This window comes from Rhinolophus sinicus, linkage group LG02, assembly GCF_036562045.2.
Source record: "Rhinolophus sinicus isolate RSC01 linkage group LG02, ASM3656204v1, whole genome shotgun sequence".
In the NCBI taxonomy this organism is placed as follows: domain Eukaryota; kingdom Metazoa; phylum Chordata; class Mammalia; order Chiroptera; family Rhinolophidae; genus Rhinolophus; species Rhinolophus sinicus.
Genome location: NC_133752.1, coordinates 183,294,918 through 183,310,505, shown reverse-complemented (window position 1 = coordinate 183,310,505; position 15,588 = coordinate 183,294,918). Strand labels below are relative to the sequence as shown.

Genomic DNA, 15,588 nt, shown 5'->3' with positions numbered 1-15,588 from the left:
TTATCTCTTTATGGTTATCATCACTATTATCAGAATTTTACTGTGACACCCCTGTGAGAATGACACTCATGTCTTTCCACACATGCCCCCTGCTAAGAATTGGGCTTATTTCACGGTCTGTGGCGGCATCACGTTAGAACATAGTTGGAATGGGGGTAGGAGATGAGGAAGCATCTGGGAACTGAACAGAGAAGTAGGCTTCTTTCTCACTGTCCAACTGTAACATGGTAATAATTAATTTTGAGGAAATTTACATGTATTATATAGAGTTTGTACAATGTAGATAACTCCATCAATCAATCAATCCTTGTGGGATATAACAGGTAAGAAAATGAACTCAGTAGTTTTCAGGGAATTTGAAACAGAATTCCAGCTGGCCTAAACCTGGAGAGATGGGGAACCAGGAGTGGTGGAGGCCAAACAGCACATGACTTAGACTGAAAATAAACCATTACAGGTAAAATAAACCACTTCAGGGGCAGAAGTTATCCTCTTTTGCCTTAAAGGAACTGCTCGCACATCTCTTTTACTTTAATTCACACCTTTGTCTCTGACTTTACCCTTAGCTTTGCTCTCTTCTCTAAAAATCATTTGCATGTTCCTAAAATTCATTGGCTACCTCTATAACAATAATTATTCACAGCCATTTCCACAGTACCCCACTGAATAGGGACCATAAGAAGAAGCCCCCGTGTGACCAAATTCATGAGCTCTCACGACGAATTTAACAAGAGTGGGGGGTTGTAAAACTGGCTAAGATGAGATGGCTGTGTTTAAGAAACTCACAGGTAAAGGAACTGCCGTTTTCTATCAGTTTCATCACCGAATCAGGTAGATTTGTTCTCTCGAAACATTGAAGACTCACCACCGCTGTGGCCCCTCAAGTGCCTCTGAAACTGCCGTGTGCACACAGGTCCTGTAGAGATTTGGTCAAGTGCAGATTCTGACTCTGGGGGTCTGCAGCAGGGTTCAAGATTCTGCATTTCTAGTAGGCTTTCAGGTGACACTGATGTTGCCAGTCTGCCCCCTCCCCCCCACTGAGTAGTAACAAGGCTCAGACTCTAAATACCACCGAGTGCTCTCCATTTCAAATGAGATCATCAATGCTAAAGGGTTTACAGTAGATGGAGAGTCTTCTTCTCTTTGATCACAAGCTTCTTGAGGACAAGGCCTGTCTCCTCCTTTTCAAATTCTGCACAGCAGGTGCTCCATAAATATAGTTGACTGGCAGCCTGTTCCTACAAGCACAAAAGCCCCTTCTCCCTGCTGCCAAGAAATGAAGAACTGGCCCCTGGCGCTCAAAGGGCAGCTTTCTTCGTCTGCCTTACCCACAGGGAACACTATGTCTCCCATTGGTGACCCTTCGCTGGCCTAATGCTCCCAGGCATTCGCCAGCTTCATCATTTATATTTCTTTGTACTGTCAACACACATCTTCCGTTTCTTAACAAGGGCAGGAGAGCAATTAGGGCTAGAGTTTTGGCCTTCAGTGACCATACATCCCTTGCCTTTCTAAGGAATCCTCACTTTCAAAATCTGGGCTGCATTTCTTAGCAAAAAACCCTTAGACACCCATACCACCTCCACTCTCAACTAGCTTAGCTTTGCTCTAACTACTATCAGAAAGCACCCGGCCTTGGGAAGCTTTAAGTCTTTCCTCTTAAGATTTAGAGCAATCAGGTACTTATCAAGGTGAGGTCCTACTATACCTGTACTTTTTCAAAAGACAAAGGGCAAATTCTGTGGGACTTTTCTGCCAGGTAAATAAAGCTGGCTTTGTGTACCCCCTCTCGCTGTCCCATTGTCTCCATTAGAAAACATACCAACAGAATGGACTAAAGAAGCAGGGATATACAAGTTGTTCTTCTTAAACTTTTTTTTTTTTTAATAAAATGAAGAAACGAGGGTACTCTGACAAATTAAGCCCAAGGAAATATTTCAATGGACAACAAGAAAATTAACTGGATTCTGAACCAGCAACTAAAGCGAGCTCCTTCCTCCTTCTGCAAGGGCGGCTGATGTTTGATCCTGTCTAACTCATAGCTATAGACTTTCTCTCCTTCTGCAACCCTGAAATGCTTTCAAAGGGCTTGAGCTATTTGTGGTGGATTTTTCCTATGACCACCTACTGTAAAAAGCACAGGTATGCCACCAATGGTAGGCCTGCACAGTGAGTGCCAGGGCATTCTAACTGACGGGCACTGGTGGCAGCGATTAAGCAGACAGCCCATATGTGGCCTTGGTGCTGCCGCTGAAAGACTAGGAACCCGGTAACTCCATAAATGGTTTTGCTCTCTCCAAAGCAGACCATTTCTACTTTCAAGGATCAAGGGATCCATACATAGTCAGCAAATTCAAGGGAAAAAACTCTGAAGTCTGAAGAGGCATTGACCTGCCTGTCTCTATATATGCCTCTACACCAAAATGATACAAACAACCCAGCTTTCTCCTTCCCCTGGGCTCACTGGCTCAAATAACACATTTCTTGACCTTCTTAAAAATATTTTATGGACTCTCGTGTTCAATTTAATTGAGCTTTTTGGTAACACGGAAGGCATAATTGCATCATATAATATGCTATATAGCCACAGAAAAAACGGGAAGAGCATATAATACTTGTTATCCTTGAGTGATAGAATTATAGGCCTTTTTTGTGGCTTTCTTTTGGTCACTTTTTTGGGTTAAAATAAATGTACTGAAAACATCCTTTGGTAACTTGGCATACAGGAGAAAATTGTATGCTATTCCTAATTATTATTTGTTTAGTCTTAATATCAAATTGTTGGTTTGAAGTAAAATATGTGAATGCCCTATGTATTACAAACGTCCTGGTGACCAAGGCTGTATCTGGCCAACTGCTATTTTGTCACTTTTGGTAGTACAGCAAATTATTTTTCTTTTTAGGTTAAATATGTCATAAACACTGTCAGATATATTCCCTGTTGACTGTGAGGTTTGCACTGCATACATGTGGCAGCCTGGATCGCACATGCCTAGAAAACAGCAAAATGGAAACTGCTTTAATATAAAATATCGTTCATGTGGTGGTGTTCATAACTCTTAGAGAAGTTTCGATTATATGAATCATAAGTGTCAGCAAAAAAATCAGCAACTATAAATGATAGTGTATTTGTATTGGTCATATTGCTTACATATCAGAGATAAAGGTTTTGGACATAAACTAATGTTTAATTTAATGTTGTACAATCTCATGCTTATTTTGTCTTGTGTTCTATTCATTATAGTCTGATATTTTCCACCTTGAGTTTTAAGGGAATTACACATTTTTAAAGAGCAATTCTATATTGATTTATAATAATGATTCTCAAAGTATGGTCTGAAATCCCCTGAAACCCCATTAAGAAGTCCACGAGGTCAAAAGTATTTTTAAAATAATGTTAAGACATTATTTGCCTCTTTCCATTCACATTCTCTCACAAGTATGCAGTGATGTTTTCCATAGGATATATAATGTGTGATGACATAATGCTCCGACAGTTAATGGAACTTGTGCTGTGTATTCCTTTTTAAAATTTTTAATCAATTTTAACTTCTAATCAATAAGTAAATATTGATAGATATAATGTGCATAAGCAAACACTTTTAATTTTTCTCAGTAATTATTAATAGTGCAACTTTTAAACCAAAAAGTTTAAAAACCATTTGGAATTTATTGCAATCTTGTTAAAAATATTTTGTGTATATGTTTTTCAAAAAATAACCTTCGTTTAGGAAAAATCTATAACCTTGATTAATAAAATGAGTGAAGCAGTCAAAATAAAAGCCATAAATTGATTCAGGGCGGAGGGTAAAAACTTATTTTCCTATGTGCACAATAACAGGGACAAAAGGGCAATATTGTTTAGTATCATTTCTCCTATTCAGAATTCAGCTATCTAGCAATCTCACTTATCTAAATAACAGCTGCTGCTCAACAAATTTTAAAAAGTCTCCAAAGAGCAAAATGGATTTGTCTCAAGATCCTCAAGCCCCTTAAACTCTGAGCACAAAGAGTTCAAGTGCTTTATTCACAAGAGAAGCCCCTGACCAAGGCCCTCAGTTAGTCTGGGAACTGGGACTAAGTTGAGGCAGGCCAGGTGCCCAGAGAACAATTTTTAAGGATGCACTCACTCACAGATACTGACCCTGTACTTGCATGATCCCGTGAGTGCCTCCTTAAATGTGGTGCCTTAGGAGCCTTGCAGGGCACTCCATATTGTAGCCTTACTCATTGAGATTAATGACTTGGATTGGAATTCACAGCAAACAACAAAGGGAAGGGAAGGGGCAGTTTCACATACTGACTGACAACAGTAATAAAAAAAGACAGCAGCTTCCCAGCAAGTGATGAACCAGGAAAACTATGAAAAATTGGACACAAATTCAAAATACAAATAATATGAGCCCATTTAATACAAAAGCAAATAATTTGGGCCGTCAGGATACCTATCACATGGCACAATAACTGATATCTCTAATTTAAGACAAAGTTAAATTATATCCACTTTACTTTGTTTTTAAAAGCGAGGAGTAACATACTGCATTCTAGGCATATTTCTACCCAAATCGATTGAAACAATAAGGTTCAAGAACAAAATAAACCCTTAGCTAATCCAGAGAAACCAGCTATTCAGAATGATTCAATCAATTTAATTCATAGTCATTTACTGTGGCTAAATATTGCCAAAGACTGTATTCTAAGGTGTGCATCAAATATGAAAAATTTCAGTGGCTCGTGATTCAATTTGATGGAATTTCCCTGAATTCACAGAGTTTTTTCCTCACCTAGTCAACTTGTTCTTATGTCTTTCTATTTATGCATGTTTCAACTCAAGATGTCATTCCACAGAGGAAGAGGATTAAAATATGGTTAGTATTACATTTCAGCAAATAGCTTCTCACTATTAACATGGGGCTGGATGAAAATAAGGCCTTTTGCTATGATCCAATGACTTGTCTATTTATCCTTATTCTTACATGCTTTAAAGTAAGGATTCAAATAAGTGTTGAAGCGGCATAGATAGATAGGGGTGGTGGTGTCGGAAAACATTTACTCATATTAAAGAAATTTAAAAATTTTGCTCAGCCTAAAAGGCAATTATTGCTAAAGGGATTTGAACTGTTAACAATTTCTTCGTTTAGTCCCTTATTATGCCTTTCCTGGGGCTCTGTTCCTGGACAGACCATCACCACAATCACGTCACTCTCACATGGTGATAGCGTAATCAAGTTCCTTAAAGGCCAAGCTTGCCCCAAGGTATGGCTGGGCCTGATGTTGGGTGACTTTTTAAAAATAGAGGAAGGACAGGACCAATGCCAGGTGGGGTCATAAAAATTAAATCCCACAGCAGTAAACACAGCAGCACTCAATCAATCAACCACCACATCCATATGTGGTCATGGAGACTTCTTTATGCAGTTATCTCAGATATTCAGACCAGAGGAAGACCCCACCTGGCAAAAGCAGCCCTGGTGGGGAGAAAAATTATAACATCCAACAAACGCAAGCCTGTTAACGCTCGGTGGCAGATATAGTTACATGTTCCACTGTACAGGGTGACTCTTTCATTTAAGTGGGAAAGGCCATGACCCCACAATGGAGGGAAGAAACAACTGATTGTCATCGTCTGTCTAACAGCTAGAGACCCCCAGCTGGACATAACACATTTCAGTGGGAACACAACAGAGGCTCTGGAGTACAGAACTCTTATTTGATCAGAGCTTCCCCGGGTGAAAGCTGCTTCACCACAGGTTTAAAAACAAAAAAAAACCTTATGGTGCTGGCGATGACAGCTATGATATAAACAGCAGCTGTTTGGGAATGTGTTATAAATATTAACACAGGTAAGGAAGAGAGCAGTAGTTGTTATGTACCTTAAAGTGATTGTCATATATTGGTGGAAATACCTTCAAAATTTATATTAAATGTGAGGCATTTAACACTTTATGCCAGACAAGATTTCTGAGTTTGCTGCTTTAGAAGGGAAATACTTGAGTTCTTATTATGTGCTAGGTCCTGTTTTGAGCTTCTTACCTGATTTATCTTATTTAATTTTTACAAAGACCCAATGAGTTAGGTACTATTGTTATTACCATTTTACAGATGAGAAAACTGAGGCATACGAAGTTTAAGTAATTCACTACATGGTGCAGTTTGACTTTGAATTGTCTAGAATAGTCTATGAATAGCATACTTTGTTCATATCACCATGTTTAATAATTAATATTACTTAATATGCATAAGGAAAAAGCAAAAATACATACTATATGCAGAAAGACTTTAAAGACATCTAACTTAAAAACAAGAAATTAAAATGTAGAATTATACACATAGGAGAATTTTTAGTTATAAGCAGAGAATTCTTTTCCAAGATTCATAAAGTTTTATAGACAATAAAAGCTATTACCTGATACAAACAAAGAATTCCTGAGAAATTAAAAACAAAACAAAACATTTGATGCTATTTAGAGGAAGAATTAGATAATTTTGGAGAAAAAAATTAGCCTCGGGTTCTTATAAATCTCTAAAGTACAAGACAAAACAATGAATAAAGCAAGAGTTTAAGATCTAACATCTGACATATTATTAGACATAATTTTAGATATTGTATTAATGTGACAACTAGGCCTATACAAAGATTCCTACGAGAGTATAAAAGGGCAAAAGTCTTATTAAAGTGGATTTCAGACTTGCAAGGTATAATGAAAGTCAGATTACAGGTAGCTTTTTTTGTGTACTCATTTTAGGAGAGAAACAAGCATGTGATTAAATGATCCCCGTCTTTCTCTTTGCAAAATCAACCACTTCACGCCCCAATCTGACGGACTAAAACTTTACTCTGAAAATGCATACAGAAGCACATATATAACCAGCCCCATGAACAGGTACATCCTGCAATGTGGCATGTTGTCTGTCTGTGTGGCTGTCCAATGCAGATGCGATCTTGTAAGTTATTTCTGGGACTATCCACATAGAAGAGACATGGGTGCAACAAGACAATATGGTCACTGATATCTTTGTACAAAGCTCTGGGTACAGAAGCCCAGTTCTCTCTGGTAATGAGACAATTTGCATACATGCAGGAAATGAAGCGATAAAGTCTCTTCTTTTTCACTTTCATATTCCTTAATCATTATGCTTTCAAATTTTGGAAACCCCTCTTGAATGACAAATAGCTACTTCATGATGACCCTAACAAAAATTCTTTCTAGGGCTGTAAAAACAATAGCCCTTATTTCCTTTCATAGCAGCCTCTTCCAGCAACTGTCCAAATTTTTGAAAAGGATGTATTTGTTTACAGAAGTATTGCAAAAACATTGTTTCTTATTCGTGCAAGTTTTTTAAGTGACCATTTATTTATTTATTTTGCTGTCCAAGTGTTTTTTTTTTAAAGCGACTTTAGCCTGGGTAGTGTACTCCAACATCCACGTCAGATCCAGGGACTTTAAAATTGCTATAAATAAGAAAACTCTGTGAATTATGTGTCTATAAGGAGCCTAAAATAAAATGTTTCAAGGCCATGTCTCATGGCCAAAATCAAGTGGGCCATAGAGAGAACAAAGGATTACAAGTACTCCACTTTTCCCTTTCTCTTGGGTCCCTCAGCCCAGCCAGGGAGCCTAACCTCTATCTCTGTTCATTTCAGGAACTTTTCACTCCCGGTCTTCGCTGCTGTTTGAGAGGTCTGGGGAGAGTTCTGATTTACTGAATGAGAAGCAAGGATACAATTTGTCTTTCCAAAGATTTTTTTAAAGCGATATATTTAGGGCGCTTGAGAGGAAAGAATTGGCCGTCCTTTATTTATCTTCCAAAACAGGTGTGGTCCGGACAGTCATAAAATCAGGCTACTGAAAAAGAACGATTTTGCCAAGTATTAAGTCTCTCTAGTGTGCATTGGCCATGGAGTATTTCTTCTTACAAGAAACAGACAGCTCAAATCTATACATCACACATCTCCAGCACAGCATAGAGAAGTTTTTTCAGGGGAAAAAAGAACATTGTGGCATTCATTCATACAACTTCTTTATTCCTCATCCAAATCTTTAACTTGGCCTAAATGAACCATTCAAAATAGGAGGAAAATAGTTGCTCTTGATAGAATAACATCCCCCCTCTTCGACCATTCTTTCTTTTACTTCCTGCAAATTAACTTTTTCCCCAGTTGAGGGAAAGGTACTATTTTGTATTTAAGATGACTTTGCTAAAGGCAAATTTATTTTGGTGTCTGGAATAGGTCATCCAGTCTCATGCAGGTAGAAGCTGAAGGTCAAGGAGTAAATTTGAGAGGGAGGTTTTCCATCACCAGGGTTCCTTTTCTGAGGATGATTAAGCCTTGAGCCATGCTGAGAAATGGGCAAGAGGTAATGAATGCTGCTCTTCTTTCAGACACTAGGTTTGGGGCTCAGCACAACTTGAAAATGTGATGAAATCTCTGGGGACCAAGAAAGAAAGATACAGCAAAGGAAACGCTGTTGTGGACAGAAAAAAAGTTATTCTCCATTACTATGTTCCCGCCTATTTCTACTGAAAAAAGGCTGAGATAGATTAGATAGATAGATACTGCATGCTAATATAGCAAAATAATCTGTAGCAACAATGTCATGCCTTTGATTCCTGGAGTTATCAGAATGGCCTCTTAAAATTATGGTCATAAACGAAGTCATGTTGTACTGTATGTTTGAGTTTTTAGGAAGAGATTTCACATGGAAGATGAGGAAGTGGCAGTGATTTCCCAAGGTTTTTTGAATGGTACACAAGCACTAAGGAAGAACTTTGCCTTTTTCCTGCAAGTTAAGTACATAAAATATGAAAGAGCCGGATACATCACGACAAAGTGAAATTTGTATTGAGGCCTCAACTTGGTGTTTTAGAAGAGAATTTTCTAGGTCCTATACATTTTGACAGTTAACAATTGCCTAAGTATATTAGAGAACCAGTCGTTATGGTTTTAATTATCAGAAACTACAGAGATAAAATTCTGAGGAATCATTTTTATGGGTTTAAGAGTAATTCATAGTATTTTTAAACTATTAGAGATGCTACTACCAAAGAAAGGCTATTGGAATTTTCTAATTTCATGTTGATAAAATTGCTTTTTGACAGGAAAAGAGAAGTTTCCAGTGAAAGGTGATTTTTTAATTTTTATTTATTTTTATTTATTTATTTATTTATTTATTTATTTATTTATTTATTTATTTAATACCATAGGACCCAGGGGCAATTAACTGTGAGAGCTTTTGGAACAGAGACCCTGTTGAATATATCTCTAAAATCCCAGCAACTAGTCTCTGGTAAGTACTCAATCATTGATAATATAAATAAATGTATCCAAAGCATTCCCACAAATCTCAAGCTTTTTTTCCACATCCTCTCTCACTATTAGAATAGAATAACTTAACATTATTAGGCTTCAGGTTCTGCATGCATTCAAAGTGCAAGACAGGTCTCTTATCTAGAACTGATAATGCAAATAATATAGTTCGCTAAGGAATAAATACACAATGAATAAAGGTGGAGAGGAGGGTATTGGGAAGTGGTTGTTCCTTAGAAATAATGCTTTCTTCCTCCAAAAGGGGTTACCAAGTCATCCAGAACACTTTCCAGGGTCTAAATAAGGATCATTGACTAATTACTTCCATTAAGAGTTCCTCCTTGAGGCCCAAAATTACATCTGTCCTTCCTCCTCCTGAGAAGGACCAACTCTCCCACGACCCAACATGAAGTTCCCACAATTAGGCCACTGGAGGCTGAGAGGCAGTTGAAAGATACATCATTTGCATCTTCAGGTGCTGAAAACTCAATCTCATTCAAAGAGTTGCCAGGTCCTCCTGGATCCTAAGAGGGCCAAATCAGCCCATGTATTCTATCAAGATTAATAGCAAGAACATTCATAGCATGTCCTTCCTCGGCATGGTTCTCTCCCCTGGGGAAGAGACGTTAAAAAAACCTGGAGGGTCGGGAAGAAACTGTCACTTGGGAATGCTTCTGCAGATACTTTAAAATGACTGAAGAAATGGTTTGGTGGCAAGTTTTATTCTTGAAGCTGTCTTTCAGAGGGATGTTTGTATGGCACAAAACCAACCCCAGTAAAAAATGAAATCAGTGAGGAGAGGGTGCAAGGACCAGAACAGTTCCTAAATTGCCATAGTCCTTCCTCTTCTGATGTTAACAATATTAAAATGCAGTGATTTCACCAGGAACACTCTTCAAGGAGCAGTGTCCTTAAGAATCAGTTCTGCTGGCAAGAAAAACAAACAAACAAACAAAATCCCTGTACTTCCTCAAAGGATTTTAAATATATCAGTAACCCTCTTTTTATCTCCACTCCCCACCACCCAAATTTAAACTGACCAAAGAATCTGTGCGTATAAAATTACTGTCCTGGGTGGGGGAACTCCTACACAGAATATCACATCAACAGTGCTTTTATAGCAAGAAAATATCATGAGGACTTTGGTATCTGTGTTAATTTATTTAAAAAATATTTTGGGGGGATGGGAGGAGCTGAAGTTAAAGATATGTTTTCCTCTTTGTAGCTCAAAAATGTCATTGTCTTTAAAAGTAGAATGTATCAGATGGAGTTGTCAGACTCAGATAAAGGAAAACTTTATGCGTGTAGCAATCAGAGTAATTTAATTAGTTCTATAGGTTCTACGGTCTGTCATCTTTATTAGTTTTTCAGCTTTCTTGTCATTTTTAAGTGGGCTTTAAAATAACACATGCAAATTCATCCCCTAAATGCAGGATAATTAAAACAATATTCTGTCCTCAGTCATGAAACATAGAATGCATTTCATCCAAATAAGCCTTGAAGAGGCTAGTCAAGTGACAGATCAAATAAAAAGGACACTTAATACACATGTAAATCATTTGCATTACAAATAAGACACTCTAGCAGGGGTTGGACTCACTGCCTGCTAGTCAGGATTAAGTTCCCATATTAATGCATGCATTTGGTGTGGTTATTTCGGGTGGAAGACTTCATCCATCAATGCCCTCCACTACTAAGTAAAGCCAAGCTGTAAACTGATCACCACAGCCTGTCAACACTGGTTACTTAATTACATAAAGAAAATATATTTCAGAGACTTTTGATAATTTGGTTAGTATTTCAACTTTCAGTTCAACATCTAGCATCTTTTTAAGGTTCTTCAAACTAATGGCTAAAAGCAGTATTAAGAATTAAAAATGAAAAAACAAAATACTATTCTTTTGTTCCCTGCTAATCTTTTCCTTTGGCTTTTATTTGCAGAAGTGAAAAATAAAGATTCAATAAGCATTCAGGAAGACTAATATGTATGTTAATAGATGGTTCCATTAAAAATTAAGCTAAATAGTACTTGTGCTATTAATTTATGTTTTTCATGAGTCATTTTAGTAACTTCTAACTCCAATTTATTTATGTTAATTCGTAGTTTTAAAATCTTGATTTTTTTTATAGAAAGAAGAAATGTTTCTTCTAATGAAGAATGTTTTCATATTTTCAGTTTAATTATTTTCAAAGGCTACATATTTTGAAATTATCTGCATTAATACTCATTAAAGAACATAGCCCATCAATGAATACTCAAAGTTATTCTCTTTTACCCAGGTGTTTGATTTTCTTTCCATGCAAGAATTTAATAATGTAATAAAGCTCCAAAAGCACTGATAAAAGCAAAAAAAAAAAAGCCTACATCTGTATATTCTAAATGTCTTTCCATGAAAAAAATAGCAAATCTGGAAATAATACCACAAATTCATTTTGGAAACTTTGATCAAATTTATAAACCATGTAAGAAAGCATTCCAAGCCACTAACACTCCACAAACTGCAAATATAGGGTGAGAAGTTTGTGATTGAAACTAAGAAAATACACTTGAAAACGCAACCTGCTCACCACGAGCAATTAACATCCTTAAATTACACTTTAAGGATCCCTTACTACAATCGAATGATAAAATCATAATTAAAAATTTTAGTCAATATCCCTTCATAAACGATCATTGTCAGATATTTTTCAATTGGTTATACTTTCTTATATTTTTCTTCTGGCCTTTTTACTCTCTGGAATCTTTTCCTGAAGTCACAGTAATTCTATTATTATATAGTCTATTTAAGAAACTGGATATTTGTTTGAAAATAAATACCAAAATAAGCGCACTGTATTAAAACTACAACAAAAAGATTTATGGATGAGTCTTACCCTCTTTCTTAGTGGGTTCTGGCATGACCACAATAAGAGGTTATTCACCAAAGAGTTTGCTCCCCTCCAGTACTAGTTGACAGAAACCCCCGAGCAGTTGAGAGATGGTGCAGGTCAGTGTGACAAGCAGTTGGGGAGAAATCCAATGCTTTTGTACTGCCTCTGAACATCAATCATGTTGGCACCGCCTCTTCTTTAGCCCAAGGATGCTGGAACTTGACAGCTATGAGGACCTTTCCCACATCTGTTGTCTGCACTCTGCTCTCTCGCCTACTGGAAGGAATCTCCTGTCCATCTCATGTGGCTGATGAGAACACCTCTAACTTTCTAAATTCAGCTGCAGCCTCATGCTCCTTCTTACCCTTTTTTTTCCTGTCTAATGGAGGCATGTGTCGACTGAAGCTGGCAAAATTTTGCCAGATGAAAGAAAATTAAAATATATTTAAAAATTGTAGTATGCTAATTCAGCATATACATTAATTTTTATTAAGATATAAAGGAAAATCTGTTATTAAGATAATTTTATGCTCTCATTAGTTTCTTATTTTTGTGAGCTCTTAATTATTGGATTTAAATTTATCTTATTTTTATTAATATATTAATATCAATTTGAAAAGCCAAATTTCCATGTTGACTATCTTCTCTCATTTTCTCTTCTAAGAATAGCAAAGGTTTCTATTAAGGAACACTTAGACTTTACCTTTTCTCAAAGAACAACCTTTAAAAATTCACATGGCATATAAAAAAATGAAGTAATGATACGTGCTATAACATGGATGAAGCTTGAGTACATTATACTAAGTGAAAGAAACCCAACACAAAATACCACATATTGTACAATTCCATTTGTATGAAATGCCCAGGATAAACAAATCCATAAATTCAGATAATCGATTAGTAGTTGTCAGGAGCTGGGAGGAGATGGAATTGCAAGTGACTGCTAATGAATGTGGAGTTTCTTTTGGGGTGGATGATGGAAATATTCTGGAATTAGATATTGGTGATGGTTGTACAACTTTGTGAGTATGTTAAAAACCACTGACTTGTACACTTAAAAGTCTATGGGGGATGGGCAAAGAAAGTTAGACCAGTAGCTATTGTTTTGTTTCAAGGTGGCAGACAAATCTAATTTAAGATATTGGCAGACTGTATCATATTGGACCACTTTCTCCCAAAACTCTCATGGCACTGATGGAGAACTATGAACTACCAAGTGGTCAAACTAAAAAAGATACCTTACTTTCTTTGTCCACATGGATGACACCTCAGAGACTGGGACCAAAATTAGTTTATATGAAAAGATGACTCCTTGAGTGCCTTTATTGATATGTGTTTTCAAGATCATTCTCAAGAGACTTTGATTGATTTGTACTGAACCAGCCACACTGTCTCATTTAATTTCCCTTGTGGCTGAGAGCACAGCTGGTCAGACTTAGCTCTACCAAACTCTGTGCCAAGCTAACTTTTCATATAAAGATGGAAACTCAACTTAGAACTCAATAGCATCATGCTTTAGCTATGTGGGGGGAGGGGAAGGAGAGACAGTCAAGGAGGTTCATGAACATCTATCTACAAAGAAAGCCCTTTCTCAACCACATAGTGCCACTGATCCCATTGTTTTGCTTTTTAAAATACTTCTTGGCTCTTAGATGTTGAACATCAGCCAGAAAACAACATATTCTGTAATACAAAGCTAGATGTGCTTTGAAAGAATGAAAAACAAACTTTTTAATTTTTTTTTTTTTTTTTTTTTTTTTTGCATCTACCATGAGAGAATCAATAGGAGAGATAAAGTAGAATCTGAAGTCAGACCCTTGGGTTCTATTTCTGGACCATCATAGAGCTGAGTTACTCTAAGAAAGACAAGTGGCCTTTCTGAGCCTCAGTTTCCTTTTGTATAAATTGAGAGGTTTAACAAAATGGCCTCTGATGCCCTTTCTAGGTTTAACTTTGTGATTTGATACTGGTGCTCCCTAAAAAAGAATCATTTCCCCCCCAGCATTCTCAGCACGCTGAACACCACATATGAAATTGACAGAGGGACAAAGTGTCACATTGCAGAAGAATGTTTATAGTGATGGGCAGATTTCACACATGCCACAAAAGAGGGGCCATGTCATCACTGGCTTCTGCGGAAACTCTGTTGGATTTTTAATACACTGGTCATTTTACTGAAGTGAATAAGTGCCAGGAAATATTGCAGCCCATGGAGAAAATATTTTATGACCTGAGGAACTATTTGGTAATAAAGGACTTGATTGTAAAAAGACAAAACCTAATTGGAAGAATCCAAAGTATGAACAAATTCTATGATATATGATTGTAGAGTGTGTTAGATGGTTAACTCAAAATTTTAAATTAAAATAATAAGTAGACATGTAATTTTCCTAGGATTGTATTGTTTTAGGAACACATAATCCCTATATCAGATCTTATACATCATCCATCTAGAAGGTTGCGGATTCTTTTTTATTTATTTATTTATTTATTTTTATTTTATTTTATTTTTAATTAAAGTTTATTGGGGTGACAATTGTTAGTAAAGTTACATAGATTTCAGGTGTACAATTCTGTGTTACATCCTCTATAAATCCCATTGTGTGTTCATCACCCAGAGTCAGTTCTCCTTCCATCACCATATATTTGACAGATTCTTTATCTTCAATATCACTCTCAGGCAGTGGGGAAAATGGTCAACATGACTCTTTTTTCTTTTGTTAAATGCTTTATTGGTTTTATTCCCCTTTGCACTATTTAGGATTAGATTTGGCTGAATATTGCACGAACCCACAAAATAACAACAGTTAAATCAAGGCAGAAGTATTTCTTGTTCACATAAAGCAAGTCCAAAAGTAACAAGTTTGGAGTCAGTATAGTGGCTCTGCAGTATCATCAGAAATCCAGGCTCTTTCTGCTCTACCATCCTCCAGGTAACTTCATGGTCGAAAATGGCTGCTAGCACTCAAATCATTACATCCACATTCCCAGCAGCAGAAAAGTGTTTTTTAAAAAGGACTCACTTTCTCCATTTTTTAAAGACTTCTTTGAAGTCCCATACAAAACATCTAGTACATTCCACTGAACTTGATTACATGGCCATATCTGGCTATAAAAGGAGTTGAAAAATGTAGTGGCCATGGGCGTCTGTTACTAAATAAGAGAATGAGGAGAATGGTGTTGGATAGGCAGGTATCAATCTCTGCCACATCTTTCAAAATAAAAGCAATAATGTTCTCTGTACCAACCAAAGAATGCAGAAAAGTATAACTAATAAGGCTCACTCTCTCTCCAATGTTTCCTTACTCCAAGGTGTGAATTAGGGTCTAAATTGCTTCTGTGCTCATATATACAAGTACTCATATGTAGGGACTTCTTCATCTATTTTTATTTACATTAATCTTTAA

General features: G+C 36.7%; 1 protein-coding gene across 9 annotated transcripts in view; it reads right to left on the bottom strand.

Moving 5' to 3' along the window:
* MYBPC1 (myosin binding protein C1) overlaps positions 1–12,308 on the bottom strand; it is an 88,823-nt gene extending 76,515 nt beyond the window's left edge. For all 9 annotated transcript variants that reach the window (XM_019732098.2, XM_019732101.2, XM_019732089.2 and 6 more), the window contains exon 1: positions 12,185–12,308. In XM_019732098.2, the coding sequence (XP_019587657.1) occupies positions 12,185–12,209 (25 nt within the window). In that variant the 5' untranslated portion in view covers positions 12,210–12,308. The remainder of the gene's footprint in view (positions 1–12,184) is intronic.
* Between the last annotated feature and the right edge of the window lie 3,280 nt (positions 12,309–15,588).